This window comes from Poecilia formosa, unplaced genomic scaffold (genome assembly GCF_000485575.1).
Source record: "Poecilia formosa unplaced genomic scaffold, Poecilia_formosa-5.1.2 Scaffold124, whole genome shotgun sequence".
NCBI lineage: Eukaryota > Metazoa > Chordata > Actinopteri > Cyprinodontiformes > Poeciliidae > Poecilia > Poecilia formosa.
Window position 1 is genome coordinate 1,302,594 of NW_006800063.1, and position 26,585 is coordinate 1,329,178.

Here is a 26,585-nt window from a genome sequence, read left to right on the forward strand (position 1 = left end):
ACTGTGAAATTACTACTTTTATAGGGGAAAGAAATGTAAACATTGTTTTAGGGAAAAAAAAGAAAACATTCTACTTTTGATTTAATAGGTTTGTAGGTGCACATCTATATACACGGTTATAGATTAAGATCCCGCAAATGACCTCCAGTCACAATCAAGTATATACACAACTGCTTAATAAGAAAGTCAGTCACATAGGCATCAAATTATCTTGATGGGTAAGGGTGGATAGGTAGATTTAAGGGGGGAAAAAACATAGCTGAGGGTTAAATTGCGTCCATGAGTCGAGGTACGTTCCACCGTTCTTTAGGTTTGAGTACAAGCAGGAGTTTCAGAGCACCTGGCCTAATAATAGTGACGTCAAACACCAGGATAAGCAAATGTAACCACATTCCTGGCAGTGACTCAGCCTTTTTAAAGACCATATTTCCATAACACGATACAGTTCTCACCACTGTAACTCCCTGTTTTGTTTTCTACGGCTCAACGCCAGTCCTGATGGGATCAGCTGGCAAACAATAGAGCAAAGTTTAAAGCAGTAATCACTGAAAACAATTCTGTGTTTTTGTTCAGCCAACACTTCAATGTGGAATCAGGTGGCCAATGTCTGGAAGTTAAGACAACTCCGGTCTGATGAAGAGATAAAATAGGAGTAACGACGCAGGGACTCAATTCTGTGCACACAACGCGTTTCCATCCATGTGTGGTATAATCTGACCAATCAGCAGTTTGTGTTTCCACACTACTTTATGACAGTAGCCTGGCTAGTTCATGGGTATCGGTGCCATTTACATGGTTTAGTTAACAACGGGGGACCAAAAAACGAAAACACAAAGCTGTTCTCCGTCATGAGTAGTTCCAGCTCTGGATGGTGAAAAGAGTCCATGAATCAAGGGGGGAGTTCATTTAAAATCAGTGTTGAAGTCGTAAGCATCATCTGTATAAACGGTAGAGAGGCTGATGTCGACAGGGACAGGCTGGAAATGAACCTTACTGGGTTTATCTGCAATGAAAAGGCAAAACATTAACTTACTTATTTATTAGCACATATTTAAACCGATAAAAAATCTATGCAAAAACCCCCCAAAAATACCTTTGACTGTTTTCTGCAGCTTCTCAAGTTCCTCTGTTGCATGCAACTCCTCTGTTTCTCCAGGCTGCGAGAAAAGCAGACAGAAGTTTTATTTGTTTGTATCCAAGTGCTCTTAAGAGACACGGTGATGAAAAGCAGTCATCAGGATCAGAGTTGGATTAGAAGTCTTCATAAAAGAAATCGAGACTTGCATTATTGTCCTCATTTCCAGAAGTTAAAACAAATGCCGTGCAAGTGCATTTCTGTGCATCATTACCTCGTCGTTCTCACTGTTGTGCTGCGCCTCCCTCTCTGCAGGTGGTCGCTCTTCAGGGACGGCGGCCACCGTCAGCAGACCTGCAGTCGGCCCTCTGGAGACGAAGCCGATGCTGCTAGCCAGGTTTGGAAATTTAAAACCTGTGGAAGATTTTTTTTTTTTAGGAATAAAGATATAAAATTGGATGAAAGGTACAGCACCTTGCAGACGTAATCGCACCACTTCAAGCTGTTTTTTCGTGTTACAATAAATTGCTCACAAGCTTCTAAATGTGTAAACTCAGCTGTAACATTTATACCTTTCAGAATTTCCATGTTGCCTGCCTTCACTTTGGCTAGATCCCAGCCGTTCTGCATCTCAGCGATCACTTCCTCAGTCACGTAGTTTGGGAGGCTGTAGTTGCCTGGCACTTTACAGTGGTAGCTTAATTTGGCTCTAGAGGGGGCGAAGGGGTAAATAAAAGATTTTTGTGTAATTTAAATGACACAAAAGCCAAACACTTGCTCCAGCTAAAGGGTTTGGATCAGAGTTGGATTAGAAGTCTTCATGGAGAACTCAAGAATTGCACTTTTTCCTCATTTCCAAAACAACGCAGCTACCCGCTTTTAGGAAACACGAACAAAAACGACGCTCACCCTGTCCAGTCGGTAAGGAAAGTGTTTGCCGCTTGCTCCGTGTTTGGAACGCCGCCTTTCTGCAGGAAGCCTCGCTTTTTGGCCAACAGGGTCAAGAACTCCAGGGAATTCCTGAAGTCTGGGACGGTATACTGAAGCATGACCTGAGACAAGAAGATAAAAGTTAGCAAAAATGATTTAGCAGTTCCTACTCACTTTCTCTGTGACTGCAACAGCCAGTACCTGCGACTTATCACACTGCTTGAGCAACGTATTTACGGCATCCAGCACCGCCTGCTGACCCTCCTCCACCTGCAGGCTCCTCAGGGCCATGGAGGCTGCTGGGTTGGACGGCGAAGCGATGACGCCCGGGCTGTCCATTAGCTTCACTGTCTTTGACATGTGCACCTCCTGCATGGATCTGACGTGCAGGAAAGAGGACGTTGAATTATGAATGACGTTTTGGAGGCAAGATGTTTTAGCCACAACTATTTTTCTTTGCTTACTTCGTGGTGCCTTTTGCAATACCAACATGGCACGCCATCATCCCTTTCAAGTTGTTAATCAGGCTGCTCTTCCCTACATTAGGAAAGCCTGGGAGGAAGAAACAAAAAAAAAAGTTAATAAAAAGGATAGAAATTGATATATTTCATAATATTAAGCAAGCAAAATGACAGATTCGAATAAACTTACCAACTACGCCCACTTTGAGTGCGGCTTCGCTCTGCGTCTTGGCGGCATAAGCCGACAGTAGCTCGGCGAGACACTCGCTGCCAAAACACGCTGCTCCTTTGGACCTGTCCAGGACTACATTGGAGGGCACAACTCTTTTCCTTTTGGTTTTCTGATGAGCAAAGAGCACAACGTGATCGACACATTGAAAGGTCGACATAGCTCACACCCACCACAACAGATTTTTTTTTGTTTTTTTATGCAAATGTTCCGCAAAAGCACACATGGTCCCTTCTGACACAGGGACTAAACTGTGCCATTTGTTGGTTATTCTCGGAGGTCACAACCGGTCAGAACAGCACTGGGCAAGCTGTTCAACCTTCTCAGCCCTCCACATAAAGACAAGAAGATTTTAGCCATTTAAAAAGGAAACTATTCTCTACAGAGGGATCGGCCGGCTGTTCGTTCTGCCTCCAGGTATGAGTAGGAGTCGTCTTCCACAGGAAACTAATACCAATCTTAGATATTTTACATGAATTAAAATGACACAGTAGCTGCCAGGAAGGCTGAATGTATCACAATAAAGTTGCTCCATTTTATCCTTTTGAGCCTTTAACTTCTGTTTCAGAACACTGGAGATGATGCCAGGTTTTGGAAACTTTATAACAAAGGTAAGAATCTGCAGACTGCAGTTAGGCAAATCACGTCTTACCACAGTTTTGTCCCGCATTTGTGTTGAAGCTTTGAATGCCACAACTGGAAACTCCCTTTGTAAACATTCGATCCACTTCTCTACATTTTCCTTTGGTACAAGATCTGTAGCAGAAAAATAAAAAAACAACAACAACATGAAAATCAAATCATGTTAAGAGTTTTATTTTCTTGGTTTAGCTGAGAGCTTCTCATTTCCATTTACCTATTTTGGTCAACACAAAAAGTAATTTCTTTTTGCCCCCCAGTAGCACAGCCTCCTCCAATTGTGGGCACCTGCATCCCAGAGGATCCCGAGCATCAAGGACTTCTATTACAACATCAGACGCATCTATTACCTGCAAGGGGTGACTTTGTGAGTAAAGCTGACAGTGTATTGTGCTGGATCTCACTGTAAGGGTGCAGGTATACCTTGTTTAGTTCACTGCAGAGGTGCTGCTTTGAGTTCTTGTTCGGAGCTGAACGTTTCACTGAATTATTTTCTGTGGTGTCCTATGCAAACAGATGGAGACAGACACCTTAATCATTTATCTTGCCGTAAAAAAAAAAAAAAAATTAACTACAAACAAAAATATATTTTTTATTATTATTGCTTTTTTCAGACATGAAAATCTGCAGCATTTGCATTTTATAATTTGCTTTGTAAAACAACAATTAAAAAAGTAAAAAAATAAAAAAATTGGAGTGGTGTTTCAGTACTGGCTACTGATGAGGTGGACTGTTACCTTTCGGGCCTTCTTGGCGCTTGGTTCTGCTTCTTTAACAGCGGCTTCCTTCTCTTTTTTCCTTTTCTGGGCTCGCTCTTCCTTTTTGGCTTGTCGTTTCCTTTCTTTCTCTTCTTCAATCTAAAAAAAAGAAGTAAGTTTTTCAAAAATACATATGTACATGGAAACTACCAACAGCCATTAAAAAAAATTGCTAAATACTTTTTACACCCATCTAAACTAAGCTATTCGGATGCCAGTCCACCTGCAGCCTCCTTTGCTCTGCCTCTCTGAGGACCTCCTCCTTGAAGGGGGCGCTGTTGGGCACTCCGGGATCCTTCTTTACATGCTTCTTCAATCCTTTCTTTTTAGCCTCTTTTTTTAACTTTCTGTTATGCTCCCGAACCTGAGATCAGAGCGGAATATTACTAAGGTTATTGTGGAAGAAGCAGCGATATAATTTGTGTACACAAGCGTGCAAAAAAAAAAAAAAAAAAAGTATCGTAATGATATATTATGACAAACATGCAAGAAATGTAGTTCAAATATATTTTATCTACAAGGTAGCAACGTAAAACCACTGATATACGACAAAAAGCCACTTACCTTCTTCTGTATTTTATAACGTTTGGAGCAGGATATCCTTTTACTTGCTTTCCTTAACTCTGAAGAGAATGAAAGCTTCGTTAGCTCGGTTAAACCTCGGTTAGCCTTAGAAAAAGCTAATGTAACCTGACCCCAACGAACAAAATGGACAACCCGGCCATTAAAACATTAAAAAGCTGCTCTTCGTGGACCATTTACTGTATGTAAATACACTTACTTGGTCTTTTCATTGTGTCGCTGTTGATCTGCCAATGTGACTGAACGGCTCACACGTGGAAACAGCACAAGTGAAGTTAGATGTTGCGTCTCTTCGGTTTCACGCAGTCCGTAAATGATCTTCTGCCACCTGCTGACTTGGAGGTTTATAACACCTTATTTTCTCAAAAGTTCATTCGGATATTTTCCACATTTTCTCGTAATAACTAACCTAACCCTAACCCTAATATCACAACCACAAATCTTAATAAATGTTATAGCGAATGTTAAGTGATGGACCAACACGAAGTATTTTATAATCGTGTCTTACCACAAAAGTGAGGAATCATTGCAAACAGTGAGGACGGAGAGTGTTTTAAATCTGGACTTTGGGCCATTCTAACACATAAACAGACAGAGATAAACCATTCTGTAGTAGCTCTGGCTGCTTGTTGAGTGTTGTTGTCTGGCTGAAAGATGAGCCTCCACCCCAATATCATTTCTTTTGCAGCTTCCAATAGGCTTCTGTCCAGGACTGCCCTGTATTTGATGTAAGAATACCTGATTATGAGGTTCTATGATTTATATGAGCATTATTTAGAACTTAGACATTATAGCCTGTTTGAATTTGGCAACAAATACATCCACCAATATTGAAAATATTTCAAGTCTGATGTGACTCCATCTGGAAAAAAAAAACAGAAGTTGGACACCTTGTCTATGAAGCAGCCTGGAGGTGGCAGCAGTAAGCTTTGCTCAAGTTTGTCTGAGGCTGAAACCAAAACGAAGCTACAAGTAAAAATGAGTTTCTAGGTTAATTGTTTTCTCCAGCACATTGGCGTAACCTATCACAACTGTTGGCAAATTTTAATCAAGTTAAACCAGTAGCTATGAAATTGTAGTAATTTTAAAATGATGTAAAATATTAAAGTAGAGACATTACATTGCATATCTTTTTTTTATTTTTTTATTTTTTATTGAACCTTGTGGACTTTGCATGCAATAAATGTTTCAATACTGAAGTCTACATCTGTAAAAATGTTTCCTACCCTCTGTGCTCATCTGCCATGCATGCTAATCTGCTATGATTCTTCCCTACAGCTAACCAAAGTGCTATCTCCTGATCTCTTTGCAGTCCCTGAAAGATCTGCACTCTTAGCATATCCTGTATTACTTGCTTGAGAGCTTCATTGACAGCAGCTTTCAAATGCTAATGCCACACTTGAAACCAACTCCACACTTTTTAAAGGCTTAATTATTGAATACATGCTAGAGAAAGAGCACACACCTGTTCATGAACCAGTTTTGGAGATGTCAGCTTTCCGACTGACGTTTTGGCCAATAATTAATAAGGTTCCCGCACATGAAGGAGATGCAATTTTAAAAATCATTTGGCTTGCTGCTGTGTTGGTTCTTAAGCCCCTCTCTCAAGATCAAACACAATTGGTTCCTGAATATCATTAGCATGTAGATACTTGACCCTTTTCTTTTAAATTACGCTTACATTAGGTATCATGAAGCTGCTGTTATTGGTTAATATTTTAATCTCTAAATCTCAAAATTTATTGTCTAGGCATGCTCATCAGCGCATGCTTGGTAGCTGAAAAAAAAAAAACTAAACAAATATTTTTAAATGTGATAAGCATGCACTTTGCACTGAACCGACTCGACATGCCAACCACACGCTCAAAAACCACAAACCAAACCAAATCAGTCACAAACTGACTAATGTACATTGATGCTTATAAAAAAAAACTTAAAAAAAAAGAAGTGAAACAGTCACGGCATGAACCTCAAAGAAAAAAATATTATAAAAATATTTTCAGAACTACAGCAGGACTCAAAACAACCAGGCATCATAAATAAAAACCATCAATACGGGACAATATGGGATCTCTTAAAGGGGGGACATCTTGTTTGTGTCATTCAAACCAGCCATTATGTATTATATTGAGTCCATATAAATTTTTCTCCAGCTGGATGGGTGCTAAGTGGGACCTGGCCTCATAATGTGCTTCTTGCATGGAATTCATTTATGTTGACTAAACAGAATCCATATTGGCAAAACAAGTTGGGCACCTATGCAGTTCTTAACTCTCAAACACGTGAAATGCCCCAACTCTCATTTGTTAACCCAGAGGTGTCTTTCATAAAATCTATAACTAGGGGTCATTGCATCATGGACAACTCCGTCTGAAGTTTCCACTTTAAACATTTTGAATTCATGGGGCCCCGTACAGATTCTTATAAATAAATTGCAATATCTTGAAAGGCCATTGTATTTCAGAAATTTTTATTTAAAAATGGAAACTCCCAATTTTTAGTGACATCCACAGTGATATGTTTATTTAGGTCACAATTGTAATGATTACACCTCACAGCTGGAAAACCAAATAAGTTGACTTCTCAGAAAGTCTTCATATTCATTAAGACTATAAACAAAAAACAAAAATGTTGTGTTGTGTTCATACCACAGAGAAGACTGCTGCTGTTTCCACTGTGGTCTCTTACAGCACGAGTCAAACTCAAGGTTTGCAAGCCAAATGTGGTCAACCATAGCTTGATGATAACATTTGTACGCATATCTATCTATCTATCTATCTATCTATCTATCTANTATCTATCTATCTATCTATCTATCTATCTATCTATCTATCTATCTATCTATCTATCTATATATTTTTTTAATTTTTAATTTTTATTTTTTTTCAATCTGAACAGTTTTACCAGTGAACTAGCAAATTATATGAATGTGAAAATATGTTTAATAATGTTTAGCTTGAAGAAGTACTCAATGAATGCAAAGACAAATATTTATTAATATTTAAACAGTTTGTTAACGGTTAGTTTTATAAGTACTTGATGGGCCACAAGTGACCCATCACGGAGAATCACGAGAACCAATCTTGATGTAGCTCAAAATGAAAATGAGTTTGACACCAGTGTCCTATAGGGTACACCACAAAAAGATAAATGTAAAAGACATCAGCTGTTCACAAAGCACAGTATACGTGCTATGAAAAAAAGTTGAGTCGAGAGAAAATAGTGTTGGGAAAAGTTGCCCAAACAACAGGGATAAGCACAGACTTAGGAGGATTGTGAAGCAAAAGCCGCACAAGAGCTTGGGGAGATCAACAAGGTTTGGGCTGCAGTTGGAGTCTGTGCTCTATGAGCCTCTACACACAGACATATCCAGGATATGGCCTACAATCGTCATACTCCTTGTGTTTCGTATCTCCTGAACTTTAAACAATATCAGAACTATCTGACTCAGGCAAATGACTAAACTGTAGTTTGGTGGTCCAAAGCCCATTTTCAGATTTTCATTAACTCTTCATTTAATTTAGAAATCAAAGTTCCAAAGTATGGAAACAGAGGATAGAGACAGGTAACTGAAGTGGACTGAAGTCCAGTGTGAAGTTTCCACAGTCTTTGTGGAGCTCTCCAAGTGTTGTCCAATGTGTTTTTTTAAGTCCAAAGAACAGCCGTCTTCCAGATAAGTTTAGATCATGTCCGTCTTCCTTCTCCTGACAAGCCTTTATGGAAATGCTGATTTCATTTTTCAGGTGGACTAATCACCCACACTACATGTGGAATACCTGGATTAATTACCATTGTATCACTGTGCAATTAATGGCCAGCAAAACTAAGCATAACAGAGAACCTGTGGGATGCTGTCAAGAGGAAGATTAGAGAAACCTCACCCAACAGTATAATAAATATTAATTTGCACTGGACAGATATTTCTGCGTTAAACCCATGTGATGTTTTTCATTAGCATTATATTTAATGTATTATTTGAGAAGTGGCTGTGTGTTTAGTTGTGTGTGGTGGAGCAGATGGAGGGTCTCTCCTTGGGCGCTATGCAAGCCAGCCTCTGCTAGTATCATTCAGTTGTATCAGCAGTGTCATACAGACTGTACTTAGCAGCAGGTGTCGCTTGTTACAGTCCCTGCCAAACCTCCACGCCTATGATAGCAAGTGGAGTCACTGGCTCGCGAGTACAGTGAACCGTTTTACCTGAGCGCCGCAGCTCGGGCGCTGATTGGTTCGCTGGCTGTCCGACCCTTAGGTGACGTCAGGAGCGCTGCTGCGGGTGAGGCGGGTGAGGCTGCCTGTCAGTCCAGCCTCAGTGAGACAGGGAGCGCTCCGAGCAGCAGCAGCAGCAGCAGTGCCAGCAGCAGAGACAGACGCGGTGACTGGACCTCACTGACCCCGCACATTCACAGGTAAGGAGGACTCACGTTGAACCGTCGGTTCACTAACTTTATATGTGACTCTCCGAGGGACCCAGCAAGGCGTGGCTCGTCGTGTTTGTTCTGACACCTTTCTTTTTTCCCCTCACGCAACATTTATCAGCCTGTCTGTTTTTATTATCCGGCTCCCTCACTCACAGTTAGTCATGCATACTTCATTAGTGAAAGTCCGTTAATAAGCGCTTAACAATGAACTCGTTTTATAAGAGCCTGCTGGTCATAAGTACAGTGGAGTCATTCTGTTTTGCGCTCTCATTCACATTATAAAGAGAACCTCTATGTTACGAGCAAATACTGACGTGAAATTCGGCCAGCAAAATAGACGCACTGAGGTGAGAGCTTTCTCTTCCCCCTTCAAACCAGTCACTTCTACAAAAGTGAGTACTACCGGAATTAATGTGGCTTAAGACGGATTTAAACTCTTTGGTGTGACTACTAACAAATACTTCAAGGTCTTGAGGACCCCCTGGTGGTGAAATTAATCCTCAAAATACACAATCAAAGCTGCGTGTAAGTTGTCATGATGTGAAATTCTCCTCTTATTTAGCTTCAGTTCTTTCCCCTGTCTGTTTGATGTCTTCCTCTCACATGTGAAGCGTGCTGATCAATTAATAGGCCCACATTAAGAGATTTGTTGTGCGTCATTAACACAGGCTGACCAATCGACCCCCATCATCAGCCAGTGGGTGCACAGGGCTGATTGATATGCAGCCCTGCTGAGGCACTGTGCCAAGCCCTGGAAATCTGTTTTGTGAATCAAACAACAAGTGATGATGGCAGAGACTTGAGTTAATGAACTGTGAATCACACAGACCGCTTTTTCTGTGTTTGTGCTGGGAAAAAAAAACATGTTGCACTTGGCACATCGGGGGAAAGCGCTCGCCCACTGCTGTAGAGGCCTTGAGGTTCTGACTTCAGCAGTTTGACCCGATGAATCATTTTTAGTGTTATTGTTGTGTGAAATATGTGAATGGAGCTCTCTGTCTTGTTGACTCTGTCTGTGTCAGGCTTTTTGTGTGTTTTTTTATCCTGCTCATATCTGTGCTTGTCTACCATTTCCTCAGAAATATGAGTGGTGATACGAAGTGAAATCTGATCCAAAAATCAAGGGGCCAATGTAGGAAAGGCATACCTTTTGGTTGTCAGACTGATCATATCAGTCAAGCTGAATTCTGCAAGTAAAATGATTCTCTTTGTGCCTTATTCAGTCTGTTTGCATAAACATTGCAAATATCTTATATTTTTGCTTTTTTCAAACTTCACACTAATTTTATGTCAGATAAAGATAACCTGAGTAAATCCAAAAGTAGTATTTGATTATATTTTATATAGCAAGAGAATAATGCTATCTGAGTCAACCTGACTATGCAATTGTAATTGACCTATAAACCAATAATTCTTGGGTATGTATCCAGACTTTGACTAAGCCACACAAAATCCCTCTATTTTTTGCTTTGTTTGGAACTATTTAGAGGTGCAATTGCTGTTTCACATTATTGTGCTGCCTCATAACCCCAGTGTGCTTGAGTTTAAGGTCACAAACTGATGGCTGGACATTTTCTATAAGTATTTTTTGTTAGAGAGCAGAATGCATGACTCCATCAACCACAATGAGCCATCCAGGGCCTGAAGCAACAAAGCAGCCCAGAACACCACAGTACTAGAGTGCTGCAACAATGTCCAGGTGCCAGTATAGTGAATTTTGTGAAATGCTGTTTTAGGTTTACACCAGATATAATGAAATGTACACCTTCTGAAAACTTCCATCCTTGTCTCATCAGTTCACTGAATATTTTACCAAAAGTTTTGTATAATCATAAGGCAAATGAGAAACAAGCTTTTATGCTCTTTTTGGTCAATGTTTCCTTGGAGCCCTCCCCTTGTGCCCCCCCGAGTCTCTTTCTGTTTATTCAATCACAAACACCAACCTCAGCTGAAGAATGTCAGGCCTGGGATGCTTTAGATGTCTTTCTTAGTCACTCTCCTACCTACTGGATGAGTCGCAGATGTGCACCTGGGGTAATTTTCATAAACTAGCCATTGTTGGGAAGGTTCACCATTGTTCCAATGTCCCAAAGCCTTAATGATAGTTTTGTAACCCTCAACAAACCTATTGGCCAATGAATTTGTTTCTCAATTTCTTTAGCATTCCCTTTGGCCTACTTCATGTTGTTAGATAGGTTCTATGGTCTGCCAAAATTAAGTCAGGATGTTTCTTGTGTAACTAAACTCAGAATTAAAGAAATGTGTACAGTAAATTCATAATTGATCAGGGGGTGTGATTACTTTTTCCACATAAGACAGATTTTTAATAGACATTTCTCTTTAATAAATACGTTTTTTGTATTTTAAAGCAATTCAGGTTTATTTCTGTCAAGAACATTTGTTTGATAATCTAAAACATTTAAGTGTGATGGAAAGGCAAAAACTGTTAGAAATCTGCCAAATGGCAAAAATCTTTCACTGCAATGTATGTAAAAAAATATTGACAAACTAATTAAAGTAATAGCCCATTCATTGATCACAAAGGCTTTTATCTGTGGCCTAATTACTAAAGTTTCCTGGAAAACCCTTTACTGACTGTCGGGATCTTTTTCATTTTTGCAGAGTTTTTTTTTTTTTTTTGCTAATGCAACAAATTAAAGTAACAAGCACTGATACTAAAAAGTGGTGGACAGTGGTGGTAGTAGTTCAACATAAAATGAAGTATATATGTATGAATATTCTTGATCTATCAAGGCATACATCCCTAACCATCATCTGATTTCTGAATCAGATGATCAGAAATCAGATGATGGTTCAGAAATCAGTACCCTAACCATCATCTGATTTCTGAATCAGATGATGGTTAGGGTACAGCAAAGGGAATGTGATTTTTTTTTTTTTATGCATTTAAAGGTTGGAAGAATTTATGTTTTCAGTTTATGAAGAGGAAAAGAAAAATTCAGAATTTCAGAATTTGATTTTTTGAAAATAAAATATGGCAATTTACATTATTGGCAAACTTACTGGTGTATCACTATTATTAAAAACAACACCGCATTAATGTTGGCTTATTACAAATCAACAGACAAGCATAGCACACCTCAATCTACAAATAAAATCAATATTTTGAACAGAGGCAAGTGCAAACAATGTCAAAGAAGACACACTTTTTTTCTGGCTTGATGGTGGATGGCAAAGCAGCGTTTTTGTTGCATTTCCACCACCAACTGGAATAAGGTGCTAATTAGGTTGCCAACTACTGCTTCTTGCAGGTTCTCTATGCCACTGAAAGCACCATCACCTTGTGGTCCTCTGCTTCTGGTTGGTGCATACGCAAAGGAATATCAGTCCACGTTCTCCTGTGATGCATAGCTCCACACGTGACGATAAATATTTAACAAAGCAACTGATAAATGTTGCCTGTGTTTAAATGACGAGCTGTAGAAAGTAATCAATGTCATGGTAGTGTTAAAGTTATGATTATTTTTAAGATTAGGCCATAGTTCAACAAATGTAATCTGAAAAGTGCTGCGAACAACAACTGTTGGTGGAGAATCCTTAGCCCAGCACTGCTTTAGCCATGTGCAGGATTTTCTTGAATTTTAATGTAGTTACGTTTGCCATCATCACCACCTGCTGGCATGTTATAGTTACTGCAGAAAATTTGGGTGAAATTTGTTTTGTTTTTCATAAGTATTAATTTAAGAAAATATCTTGAGTCATCTAGCTGTGACTTAATTTTTTTTTGTTCCTCTTCTTGCTGTGAAAGTTTTATTTGGGAAGGATTTTAAAATAGTTTCTGCAGGCACTGATGAGAGGAGCCTTTATTGCCTGGAGAGATTTTCTCCTCTTAAACACGTGGAAACGGAATGTGATTCATTTATGCATTTCTTCAGAATTTTCTTCAGATTTTGCAAGTTATCATCCAACCATAGACCTGCTAATTTCTTTTGTTTTTATAAACAAAACTATGTAACAAATTGGCTGTTGGCTGCCTTGTTTTCATTCTCAGATATTTTAAGGATGAATGTCCACAATTGCGTCATAATAACTAAGAATAAATAATTGTTTATTCACCCCTCTTATGTTTAGCACTTAATTATCACTTACGTGCTGATTTCCAGTCAGGCAGTTACTCAGAACAGATATGGCCATTTGGGAGGGGTCATCTAAATGTTTGACAGGTGCCAGAAAAAAGTCCTCAGAGTGAGAAAACACTTGTTCTACACATTTAAACATGTAGAAGATCACCCCATGTACATGAATGAACGCTTTAGACTAAATGCTGTTTCTTTAAATGGTTGGGGATGAAACGTTTTAGTGTGGAGTGCTGGCAAAGCAAAGAGTGAAATCTAATCATTTTTAAAAAAGTATTTTCCTGCTATAGTGTATTTGGCTCTGCAGGAATCTTGTCCCTTGACATGTGTTTTTGACATGCAAAGTTTGACAGCAGAATTCCCTACGGTTTGGACCCTGCCAGAGACAATCTTTGCAGATATGACATTATAAAACTGCAGTTGAGTCAAAAGAGAAACGCTTTTTAAAAAACGTGATTATTATTACTGCATTCTTTACTAGAGAGAAGTAAAGCAGTTTTGGGGAAATGAGTGGATTCGTCCAGACATGTGCAGAGTTGTACATTTTAAATATGTGTCTTTATTGGTTGTGTTGGACTGTTTTTATGTTTGATTCTTGTGTGTGTGTGTGTTGTGTGTACGTTGTGTGTGCACTTGCTTAAAATGTTTGAAAAGGTTTGTTGTGTATCTAAAAGAACTGCAGTAATCATTATACTAATAAATGTTACTCCATGTCAGTTTGTCAAAATCAATCGTCACGTGTACATGTGTGTGTTTCTTCTGTCCACTGCATATCACAGGAATGGGAAACCAGTGAGTACAGCAACTCTCTCTGTGGGGAAAAAAAAGGATGAATGCTGCATGTGACTTTCTGCTCAAGGAATGTGGTTATGATGTTGTGCATCTCCCAGCATCAGGCTTCTTCAGTCCTCTTGCTCCCTGGGGTTTGAGCACCCTGTTTTCACCCACTGGTCAAAAACACATCATCAGTGGAACCCGAGGAGCCTCTTTTGGTCCTTCTACATGCTCATATATGCCCTGCATGTGTTTTTCCTCCACGGTCCACCAATGTCTAAGCTTTGTCCCTTTTTTTTGCCCCTATCAGTGTGAAACTTCAACCTTATTCTGCTGTTTATAGCATTTGTCTGTTTGACAAACAGACCCACTTGCTCATCTCTGACTATGTCCTGAAAACTCCAGTGGCTTGAAACCGTTTAGTGTGCCTTGCAAATGTATTCATACCTCTTGAACCATTTCACACGTCACACTGAAAACACACCAAAAAATCCAACAAAAAGTGATAAATGTGGCATTTGTATTCAGACCCCCTTGGTTGCAATGGATTTCAGTGCAACCAATTGTCTTACAAAATATCCTCATTCGTAACTTAAGTTCACCTTTTTGGCACTTCATTTCAGTGACTGTGCCCAATGTTTTTCTTAGGAAATCTACCTCCTAAAGACCAATACACCACAGAGGTCATGGAGGATATAGTGGAAAGGTTAAAAACAGGATTAGTTTGTGAAATAATATCCCAGTCTTGGCATGTCTCAGAAAACTCAATTTGTCCTCAATCGTAACACGACAAGAAACATACCAGGACTTAGTTGTTCAACCACATTGACATGTTTGGGCAGGAACTGCATTAATCAAAGTAGTTTCTTAGAAACTCTGCAGCTCTTCCAGAGCTGCAGAGACCTCAAGCTCTGTTGAGAGGACAGCTGTTACTTGTACTCTCTGAGAAATCTGGCTTTTTTGGAACAGTGGCAAGACGAAAGGGAACTATTACATTTAAGTACACTAATGGTATGCCACTAGCCACATAGGATCTGGCCTGATGATTGCCACACTTTAAATAAAAGTAAAAAATAAAACAAAATGTAAAAATTAAGTATCTACATTTCTTGTGCTACAGAATTGTACACCACTTTGTACTTGTCTGTCACATAAAATCCTGGCAAAGCACACAGACATTTATTTGCTGTAAATTTCCAAATGTGCAGAAGTTCAAGAGAAGTGAATACTTTTGGATTGCACTGAATGTTGTCTCGTGGGGACTATAACCTGCAGCCGCATAAGCCAAAAGAATGAATGGAGTTTTAGATGCATACTTGCATTCGCTGGGCATAGCGACGTGCAGAACCTGAATGCAGATCAAAACCTAGAAAGTTGATGCATTCAGATTTTAAAATAACTTTCAGTATAATGTTTTCTCAGTGCATGAATTATCGTCTATATCTTCACATGAGCAAGGTGAGATGCTACAAACAAGGTGGATGTAAGAGGTGCTTTCATTGTTTCTCTGGCTTCAGTTTGTGCAGTTCTTTCTTTATTTTATTGACTTCTTCCTTGCTGGAATGGTTTGGATGTCTTTCTGAGATGTTGCTGATCAGATAAAGAAAATAAAGTGAAAAATGTGAAATGATTTGTGTTTTAAATCAATACACATTCTTTCCGTTGGTAAATAAAAGTGTCTTTCCTGCAGTGCATCCAAAGTGATGTCTCGGATTTAGTTTTGATCAAGTCTGGAAAAACACCTGGGTTTCTTGACAATGACATGAATATCCAAGCACATTCCTCCCACTCCCAGTAGTTTTAGAAATCAATTAATATTGTGATCCCGTAGTAATTGTGTTCATAAGGGCAGTTGTAGGACCTTGCTTAGTTTTTTATGTAAGGGAGCTGGAAAGAATTTTCTAAGGAATTCCAAATGATGTTATCATCATTCCTGAGTGCATGTCCCAAGCGTCTCTTTCTCATTCACCCAAAGCTCCAACAGCAGGCAACTCTAGATAATGGTTTCTTAGGAATGGAGTAAACTCGATAACAAAAAGTTGTTCTTACGCTTTTGCCATTCTCATTCTGGATGAGGATAAACCATCCATTATTATTCATGTCTTATAACTTTTTAATCATTTTGTTCCTCCTCCACAAAGTTCTATTCTTGGTTCTTTTTTGACAAAACTCAGATATTTCTAAATAAAGAAATAAAATGCGTGGACTTTCCCCAGATCAGTTTTCAGAGAAAACGCATACATAAAAATCATGCACTGTAATGGATCCTCATCCCACAACAACCAGCTGGTGTCAAGTTGAATGTGCATCTAGGCATAGAGTTACACCCTACTCTTTATTTTTTGTTAACTGTAGAGCTGGTGTTAGATGCAGGAAGCAGAGGTTGCAAAAGGAGATTTACTAGCAAAGCTTTTACAGACATTTAACTAGACTTCCTCTTTGTTGCTTCCCTTAAGTTCATTGCTTTGCATACCACTTTGTCAAGTCTAACTCGGTGACATTTCACTTTTGTCCTGCCTTTGTAACTAGATTGCAGATTAATGTGAAATGACTAAGGTGTACAGCTAAAACCAGGTCTTTACATGCACTGTGTAAAAAGACAGTGCATGTCTGCTGTTTCATTAGACTTTATTTATTTTCTTTTTGGAGAAAAATATGGGAATGCTTGACATTTTTGTTGGAGACCTCTTACCCCAAAACTAATGTCACAAAACAATAGTAATTTTCAGTACCCCATCAGGTTGTTTTTGAAACATATATACATAAATGCTGCACTACTTGCACTATTATAAAGTAATAAGCTAGACAGCCTTCATACGGTTTCAAACAATGCATTACATCATTTGCTATACACAGAGTGTGAAGTTGCCAGGCAGGCAGCAGGAACAGAGGAGGAGTGAGGCGCGCTGAGATGCACGGGGGCTATTTTAGTATCTCGAGGTCTTTCGTTATAGACACTTTCCGGGCTTGTATGACGAAAACTGTGACAGCAAGTTCCCTTGCAGCACCCTGAAAGACTGGCAAGGACATCTGATTGTGAATTTCTTTGGAAGGAGGAACTGATAAGAGACTGTGACATTGAGGGGGTGTTTGTGTTGGTCATTGGCCCACAATCTAAGTGTTACACACACAATGTATAGCTTAGCAGATATTACATTAAGGGTCTTGCAAAACCAGTGATACCCTAGAGTACTTTTTCACTTTTGTTTTGTACATGCACAGCCATGATCTTTTATACATTTAATTGGCACTTATCCAATAGACCAAGAAAAAGTTGTGAATTCATGTACAAATAATTTACAAGCTTTACAAGTCAGCAATTTTCGAAATAAAATATTAATGGTGTATTGAGCCCCTTTCTTTGGTACACCGAAATGAAATTGAGCTAATTGCCTTCATAAGTCTTTTAATTTGTAAACAGAATTAATTGCCTGTATTTTATTTAACCTTAGTACAAGCATAGATGTTCTGTTAATGCCACAGAGGTTATAAAACAATAACCTAATCTTTGAGCAATTCACATAACACTCTTTAAGAACACAAAATGGAAAAAGTATGACATAACTGGTAACCTCTAGGCCAACCACTTAAATTGCAAGGCCAGCTGAAAATGTAGCAAATGTTTGATTTTTGGTACTGAGTCTATCAGACTATCAGGTATGAAAACACACTAAAAATGGCAGGGTCTCTTTTCAGTCTGTGTGAGTTTAAGCTATTTGGCAATCCTGCCTCCAAATGTACATAGCTGGTAAGACTTGCAGCTGTAATTGTAACCAAACGTGGCTATATAAAGTATTGAGCAGGGATAAACACAAATGTGTGCCACAGTTACAAAACATTTCTTTCAGGTAAAGAAAAAATGTGATCATGTTTAATTTTCCTTCCACATTACAATCATGAGCTACTTTGTGTTGAACTATGACATAAAATCTTACAAAATGTGAAAAAGGGGTGTGAATACTTTTGCAAGGACACTGTTCAGGCTGACGTGATCGTGGTTTAAATCGTGAGTTTTAAACATATAAGAGGACTTCATTCTCTTGTTAGTGTTTTTAAAGTACAAGCTCTAAAGCTGCTTAACCACAGTACTGCGCTTCAATTTGTACAGTGAAACTTAAGCACCAATACTGAAGACAAACAACTATTAAACTTTAAACTGGGAGACAATGGGTGTGACTGTCCGTCTCTACAATAAAATCCTGTACTGTGTATCATAAAGTTTGGCTACAATTGTACACTTGGCTACTTTATTTTTTTTTCCTCAAATGCTTAAAAGCCAGAATAAATATTTAGATTTGCGCCGGACTCTTTCCTATCCTTTACAACATAACTTAATATGAATAGTTTCTCCAAACAGTTTGTCAATTTAAGTTTCAATTTGGCAAAAATAGTCCTTTTAATTTGTTTTGTAGATTTAGCAAGTGAGAAAGAAGCAATGTTTACAGCATATTTCATTCACTTAAAACTTTATTAGTTTTCTACAGATCAGATTTTTTATTTATTTTCTTTCAGGCATAATAACTAGTTATATTTTTTCTTTTTGTGAAACAGTGGGATTTTCATAACAGCATAATAATCCTATTAAAAGTCGCCCCACAAATCCACTCTGAAGGATATGTTAATTTTAGACAGCACTTCTCAGTTAAAACCACCTTTAGAGTTTGCATACGTGTAGAAAAATAACATAATGTGAGAGAATCATTAAAAAAAAAGTTTTCAATTATAAATTAAGCAACCGAAGCAAACAGGTAACATATTTTGCTTCCAGTCACGTCCTGCAACTTTTCAAGCAGTCACTGTATTTCATATGTGATGAGGATTTCATTTTATCCTATTTTCTTCCTTACTAGTATTGTTTCTGACTGCCACCACAAGAAGATGCCGCTGGGTGAGGACGGACACGCCTGGAAAAAGAAGACCTCTGATGTCAAGGAGAAGTATGATTTCAAAGACATTCTGGGAACGTAAGTGTTTCTGCCAGCAGCAAATAAACCTGTTTTTTTTTTGTTTTTTTTTGTTTTTTTTTTTGCATGTTCAACATGCTTAACATGTGTTTTACCTTCTGTAAAATAGTGTTTAAATGCTTCAAGGCAAATATGCAGCTTCTTTATGTTTATTTAAGCAATGCAGGGTACTGTCGTCTTTAATATGCATCTCAATGCTGCTTGTGTGGATGTCAGCTCATGAACTGTTTGGTGTTTATTTGGGTTTAAGAGCCTGTAACCCTCTCAACCTGCGTTGGAACATAAGCATACTAGTCGTTGCTGAATCTGTAGTTCCAGATCAATTTCAACTCCATCCTCACAAACAATGCAAATAATAAAAACTGATTTTTAAAATTACTTTACCTTACTTTGTTTGGCAGGTAAACTATTATTAATTCCTTTGAATGCAATGTTTTCCAACTCGATCTGTAATTTTGACTTCAGTATGCACTGGCTGGGTTGAAATATTAAGGTTTGAAAAGGTAGGGCTTCAACACTAATAACATTTTGTCATAATGTTTGTATGTTTTTAAGGCCTCTTAATAAGAAGACAAAGTGCTGAACTGACTGGCAGTGTTTTACTTCTCACACTTGTTGCTTCACACTGCTGGTCAGCTGGCTGAAAGAGGGCTACTACATGTTTGGCTCACTTACAAGAAAGACAAATGCAGTTTTTCACTTTCAGCTGGCGGGCAATTTCCACCTTCTGAATTGTTTTGTGCGGTTCAAGAATGTCAGCAAAACTTTTTTAGGGCTAAAGTTAGATATCATCCATAGTATTTGGCTTTTGTAATCCATGTTTCTTTTTAAAATTCATTTCATATTAATTATAAAAAGAACCACAAAAGAGCAATCTACTTTTACTTGAAAGCAGATTTAGTATTTTCACAGGTTTTTATTCTATTTATGGGTGTACTTAATGTTATTGTTAAGGATGACAGTGGCTCAGAATGTAGGAGTTCGTCCTGTAAACGATATATTGCCATTTGTGTACTGCTGCTGGTGGTCCTGATTGTATGGCAGCCTCAGTCTGCCTCAGGGCAGCTGTGGTTACAATGTAGCTCACCACCATGTGTGCGTGAATGACTAAATGTCCTTTGGACTAGATAAGGTGCCATACCAGGCCTTCTGCCTTTTTGTTTTCTCAAAATAACAATAAAGACATGTTCTAGACAAAATTATAACTCTAATAATCAAGAAATTGCATGAATTTAGCAGAAGTAGGAATCAGTGTTGATTCCTCTGTTAACAAATAAAAAACCTGCTTTACCAAGTTTTTGTAAATACCATGACACCAGAAAACATTGCCATTTTTAGTCATGGTTTTCGTACTGTGAGAAACTCACACAGGCGTATACTTTGTTGAACAACTCTACACTGAGCGGTGCCGAGTTATTTTTACATCTGTGTCTGTTGGTTATTTCAATAACTTTATGTGACCCTAGTTTTACAATTGCTCGAAAATAGCCGTAGACTGTGTTTCCACAGATCATGTGTTATTAGTCAAGTTTTGGTCCTTTCTTTTTTGTAAACATTTCTGCCCAGTTTTGAGCAGCGTTTAAGGAACAGTAGTCATCATAAGAATACAAAGTCTCTCAAATCGTTTCTTGTTTTACACACATGAACTCATTTAAAATCAAATTTTCAGAGCAGTCATCCCAACTTGATAAAATCATAGATTGCATATTGCACATTCATCAAATTACATTGAATGTTAGGATATCTCTAGATTGTGTCACTTTGCACTATTACAGACAGAGTGACCTTTTTGGAGCACAAAGTTTTTCTGGGTAATTTACCCTGAAATTCTGTTAGTGGTCAGTAAATATCTTATGTAATACAGTAATGAAATGTTTGTAATTGAATAGCTTTCTGACTCTGTGTACCTTGGTGGGGCTTCAGATGTTGAATTTTGTTGACAGTGTGTCATGTGAAACCTTTTACTTTTACAGCCTCCTTGAAGCGACCACAAGACGTTATAACAGAGCAAACATTAGAACTTTGAAATAAACTTTTGACATTAATCTTATATAGTTAGAGGTTTTGTCGTAAATACATTTTATTCATACATTTTTGTTAGGTTTATTTAAATCTACACCTTAAAATAAAGTAGTTGAATATATACAAATTCTACTTTTGTCAACCTACAGTAAAACATCAAGAAATCTTTTAACGAATTTGCATTTGTTTAAGTCGTTTTGCCCCTCGGCTTCTTAGATTCTAGCTTCAGTGTTTGTCACGTAGGCTCTGGACTCTTTGTAGCACTAGAATTAAACACTAAAGAAAAAACCTTTCTGCCATGTTGCACATTGTCATATTGGAGCAAAAAAGGCACACTGCAAAGAACATCCATTGGCCAAGTAGGATGTACCATCAATTAGGGCTGTTGTAAAAGAATATTCAAGTAATCAAGTACTCTATCGATTATTGTTACGATTAGTCTAGTAATCGGAAAGCTTTCTCTCTCTCTCTCTCTCTCTCTCTGGAAGCTGTCATACTCCAAGCATCACGGCAGTCAATGTAGGAATGCTTATTGGTTCCCCAAAAATCGATACAAGCCCAGAAAATTGGACGTTATGCTGCTAGCACTTAGTAACATCTCATAGGTGGAAGTGAGAGCGCTGCCCAACACAAATAATGAGCCAGCTGAAGCATCGCGCGCTAAATAATAAAACGTAATTTAACAAAGCTTTGAGGCAGATACATTTTCCTTGAGGACTTTTAATAATCGAAGTACTTGAATCATTCGAGGAATCGTTGCAGCCCTACTATCAATACATAGGGTCATGACTTTTACCATCAAAGGTAAAAGTCATGAACCTAGTACCTCTTGAATTATGTTCAAAAACATTTTCCTTTTGAACATTTAACTCTGTATCATAATTATAAATAGTAAAGTAAAACGTTTAATATATTTAAGTTCAAATTAAGCAGTTGGCTTGCAGATGTTGTAGTTTTAAAGTCTGCATCTAACAATGCCTTGCTCATTTAGCCATGTGTTGAGGTTGAATGCTTTGTGAGAATACACTGTTTTTAATGCCATATAACACACATCCTCTAACAATTAGGAAGGTATCATCCATATGTCACATATTGAATTGGTTTTGTTATTTATTAGGTCAACATGGCAAGTCTTCTTACTTGGCCTTCTGATGCCATTTTAAGAGGATTCTCTATTTACAAAAGCTTGCAGCCTAACCAGACTTGTGGCTACATAGAGCTCTGTTCATGCAACAGCGCAGCATATTCCAATGTCCACTGCACAAACTGATGTCATTATGATCACATTTTATTTTTCAAAACACAGTGAGCCCAAAAGCTTCAGGCTAAAAGGAGCCGCTAGTTCTGTTTGCTCTGTTAACCTCTGTGTTTATATTGTAATAGTAACAAGAGATGTTTCCCTAAGGTGTCACACCTTTTCAACACGCCCACATCCCTGTTTGTCCAGGATGAAGTCATGTGAGGTGCAGGTCCCTCCAAGTTAAAACAGAAGCATGTCTAGTGTTATGAAATTTTTCTGACCTACCTTAATCTGGTAGTACACGTGAAGAGGAAGGGAAATTGTGGCAAATTGTGTAATAAGCTTCTTAAGTTGTTTGCAACACAGCCACCGTGGTTTGCTTTTACCTGTAAGTCTGCTTAATGTTGTCAGGTTTTATTTAGGTGATTACTTGATTTTTGAAGTCTGACACTTATCAGGTGTGGGTATAAAATTAAACTCAGTTGTTCTAATTCATGATTTAGAAAAGTGATTTTTCCCCCCCTTTCGTTAGGTTGCTTTTACTGTAGGAGTGAAATCTTAATTTTAAAATATTTATTTTGTTCTTATTAGATTTTCTCAGTTTGATATTTAAACTTGCTGGTTGATCTTGTTAGTGTGACAAAGAAAACTGAAGAAATTGGTAAAAAGACAATTACTTTTTCATAGCACTGTAGTTATCATTTCCCTAAGATTTACTAAACTATAAATTAAAATCTCAAGCCCAAGAAGAGTGTTTATTTCACTGACCATGTCTAAGATTTATTTTAAAGATATTAGGACAAAACGCTTAATTTGAGACATAAGCTGAAGAGATGTGTGGCCTGTTATAAAACTCAAATAAAATACCTTTTTTCCCCCCCACTTTCTGTAAATGGATTTAAGTGCTACAAGGTAACAACAGTCTTTCATGTGGAAGTCACTCTTGCAGAGAAACAACTCCAAGTTATCTATTTTCAGTATCAGTAAGTCTGAGGAAACTCAATGGCATAAGAAGCTCTCTAAAAGAGAACTGCATTTTCAGCTTTTCAGTCAGGCTGTTTTCTAGACGTTGGTTTTACTGTCTTGGTTGTTTTCTCCCCGACCTCTTTAATTAAGTAATAAATTAGGCGTCTGTCATAGGATGTTGATTTAAACCCACCTTGCAGACATTTCATGGATTTGGCGAAGGGACGAATTGACATTGAGTCGATCTTATCAGATACCAGGACTGCTGAAAGTAGTATTGTAAAATTGTTCTGTTTTTTGAGCTTTCATTCTCTGGCAGTCACGTGACATGGTGGATTTGGAAATGTCAGGAGCTTTCTGCTCTACAAAAAAAAAATACAGATCAAAAATGGACCATAAATATCAGATCTTTGCATTTCTGCTCATAATGATTTATAAATAGAAATACACAATACCATAATAGCAGTAGCTAAAATGTAGACTGTTGAAGAAGAAATGAATGCAACCTGGCCGCTGTTGTTTATACCTGCATGATTAGGTCCCTTCCATCTGAAAACTGTGTCCCAAAGACCCGTTTTTGCAACAACTCTACAACTAAATGAAAAATCCTATCTGAGCCCAGCTAATGTGCTCATACATGAAAAGCCTTCCCATCCTTTCAACACCGTCGCTGTCATTGTTCCAGTTCCCCACCTGCCCCTGGATCGGGGCTGAGCCCGTCTGCGGAGAGATCACCCGCTCGCTGCCATCGCTCAGCTGTGTGCACCACATTCATTTGCCATTGCTGGATTGTTGTCTTGGTAACAACAGGAGACACTTTCCATAATGGACTCAAACAGTCTCTATGGAAACAAAGTTTTTGATTTGCTATTAATAATCCAACACCGGGTACATATGTGTGCATTGTGCATGAGATCCAACCCGCTTACATGAGAGAGCAACTAACAAGCGTTCAAACATTTGTTTGATTTGATGAAGCATCTCTCTCATTTCGACCATAAAGGGGTCGTTAGTGATGTCGCAAAATCGTCACACTTTTAGGATGAAGGTCCATTATTTTACCTGCCATGTTTGAACAAAATTTAATTAAATGCAAAATGAAGTGCTGTGTTCCTAACGGCACATTATGTATGCTTTGTGGCTCTAATCACAAACACTCATCTGTGCTTTAAAGAGGCCAAGAACAAAATAATGGAGTAAATCTCTTACAATATCAGATATCTGAAGTAAAGGCAAAAAGAAAAACACTAATTTTGTCACAGCTGCTTAAAACAGTCTACATGTGACATAATAAATGCAAAAAAAATAATATATGCTGGGTATGAATCTCTGTGGCATGTGTTTATTTGTACCGATAATCCCCAGCTAAAAAGCACATGTCCTGTAATCAAAACAGATGGGGATTAGCAAAACAACACTGGGCAACAGCACTTTAACTGCAATCAACTCAGATCCTCATCTGCCCCCCTTCTTTAGTTTAATTTCTGTTACTATTTTAATCACCCCCAGCCATTATCCTCGTGTCTGTTTGTCTTTTGTGTCCTGCGCAGCATAAAGCAGCATCCCTGCTGCCAGAAATCCAGACCTGCTCTAGGTAGCCTTTGTTGTCACCTGCTCTGTGTCCCAGATTCACGCCGTGTTTGCTGTAGAATAGGAATCCCGACGTATCCCGCAGCCCTTTGAGTTCAGTCTAAAATTAGGATGTTCGCTATGCAAGGATGAGGACACAGAACCTGAACCGTGCCCTTGACCAAACTGTCATCAGAGTTAGAGTCAGTAAAAATTATTGTTGGTTGCAATATCGATGCTGGTTGGAGAATAAGAAAAAAAAAAAAGAGACTTTGCCATTGCATCTTGTGCATATACTGAGTAAACCTTTGTAATGCTTCAATGACAGGACCTTTCAAAAGTGTTCATACTCACTGAATTACGTGCATTAAGTGACTTTATGTGATAGATTAAGACAACGTGGTGCATAAGTGAAGTGGCAGACATCATGTCTACTAATTTTTCATCACCTTTCCACCAGTTTTGCACATCTAGAGACGGAAATGTTTACTTACTAAGATGTGTAAAATTGTGTCCCCGCACACAAAGAGCGTGTGTGAACTTCAATCTCCAAGTCCTGCCACAAATGTTATTTAGAGCTGCATGCTGACTGGACCATTCTAATCCATAAACATGCTTCGATTTAAACCATTCTGTTGTTAGCTTCATGGTTATTGTCCATAAATAACCATAATTAACCATAATCATTATTAAATTCCCACTTATTTTTTCTCTTTAATTTATGTCTATCACACGTATCACATATCATACACATGTGGAATTGTATATGTTTCCACATTGAAATATTCAGAATCCACATGTATCTATGTGCTTTTTCATGTGACTCACATCATTTGTAGCACACAAATTGTGAGAACCCAAGTGAAATTCATGGTCTTTTTTTGTAAGGAAAGTCTTTTGCAGCCTCCATCAGGGTTTGCCTAGTTTTTCAACAATGACTCCCTTCCCCGTCCCTTCCGAAGAAAAACATCCCACCAACATGATGCTGCCTCTGCTATGGTTCACGGTGGGGATGATTGAGTCATTTCTTCAAATTGTTTTGGAGTGTCGGTTTTCCAATTCGCATAGTGTTTTGCATGTTGGTCAAAAAGCTCAGTTCTGGCCAGGCTTGGCTTAGATTTTATAACTACCCAACTAATAGCGCTTCTGTCAACTCCTCCTGCATCTTAAAGCTTTGTTTATTGTTTTTTTTTTAACCTCATCCTATTTCTCCACAATTTCATTCCTGACCTGCCTGCTGTATCCACTGGTCTTCATGAAGCAGTTTTTTTCCACTAAGGTTCTCTACCAAACCTCTGAGGTCTTCACAGAGCAGCTGCATTTACTTTAACTATTTAATTACACACAGGTGGGCTATACTGCTAAATGGGCGACTTCAAAAGGCAGTTTGCTGCATTCAATCGAGGGGCACCAGTGTAAAGGATAATGAATACAAATGTACAACACACGTTTAAGATTTTTAGCAACAATGTTAAAAACCGTGACTTTTTCTTTCCACTTTATTATTAACTGTTAATTTGTGTTGGTCTGAGACCTAAAATCCAAGTAAAATGAATTATTTTGTAATACAAAAATGAAAAAAGTGAAGGGACGTCTCTGCATCTGTCAGCTTAATGTGAATATTTTTTGATCTGGTTTATTTTTATTTCAAATTCTGACATCATGTAATTCTTTACACAGTTATTAATGTTGCATCGACTGCAGTAACCTTAAGCCTTATAGAAATATTCTTAACACAGGGAGTCCCACTCTGTTACAGTGTTTGACTTCCATTTATCCTGCTGCTTTGTTGCAGTTTCTTCTCATCAAATGTTGATCTCTTTATCTCGGAGCCTGGAAATAGCTTCATTTCAAAAGCGTT

General features: G+C 38.3%; 2 protein-coding genes across 3 annotated transcripts in view; one reads left to right on the forward strand and one right to left on the reverse strand.

Moving 5' to 3' along the window:
* Positions 1-65: 65 nt before the first annotated feature.
* Positions 66-5,012, reverse strand: gnl3 (G protein nucleolar 3). Its single transcript, XM_007561283.2, has 15 exons — positions 4,874-5,012; positions 4,657-4,715; positions 4,316-4,456; positions 4,072-4,191; positions 3,758-3,838; positions 3,552-3,684; positions 3,348-3,451; positions 2,657-2,807; positions 2,470-2,557; positions 2,207-2,384; positions 1,985-2,127; positions 1,648-1,784; positions 1,350-1,489; positions 1,094-1,157; positions 66-1,003 (listed from the first exon to the last, which is right to left on the reverse strand). The coding sequence occupies exons 1-15, from the start codon at positions 4,884-4,886 to the stop codon at positions 903-905; spliced, it is 1,653 nt and encodes a 550-aa protein (XP_007561345.1). The 5' UTR covers positions 4,887-5,012; the 3' UTR covers positions 66-902.
* Positions 5,013-8,945: 3,933 nt separating this feature from the next.
* Positions 8,946-26,585, forward strand: part of camk1b (calcium/calmodulin-dependent protein kinase Ib) — a 42,904-nt gene continuing 25,264 nt past the window's right edge. The window contains exons 1-3 of one of the 2 annotated variants that reach the window (XM_007561288.2): positions 8,946-9,080; positions 13,969-13,981; positions 18,814-18,927. In XM_007561288.2, the coding sequence (XP_007561350.1) occupies positions 13,971-13,981; positions 18,814-18,927 (125 nt within the window). In that variant the 5' untranslated portion in view covers positions 8,946-9,080; positions 13,969-13,970. The remainder of the gene's footprint in view (positions 9,081-13,968; positions 13,982-18,813; positions 18,928-26,585) is intronic. The other variant, XM_007561289.2, reaches the window with a different exon arrangement.

Coding starts and splice junctions, on each gene's coding strand:
- gnl3 (XM_007561283.2), bottom strand. Junction 4,457..4,656: donor GTTATAAAATACAGAAGAAG/GTAAGTGGCTTT, acceptor CTCTGATCTCAG/GTTCGGGAGCATAACAGAAA. Junction 3,839..4,071: donor GCGCCAAGAAGGCCCGAAAG/GTAACAGTCCAC, acceptor CTGTTTGCATAG/GACACCACAGAAAATAATTC.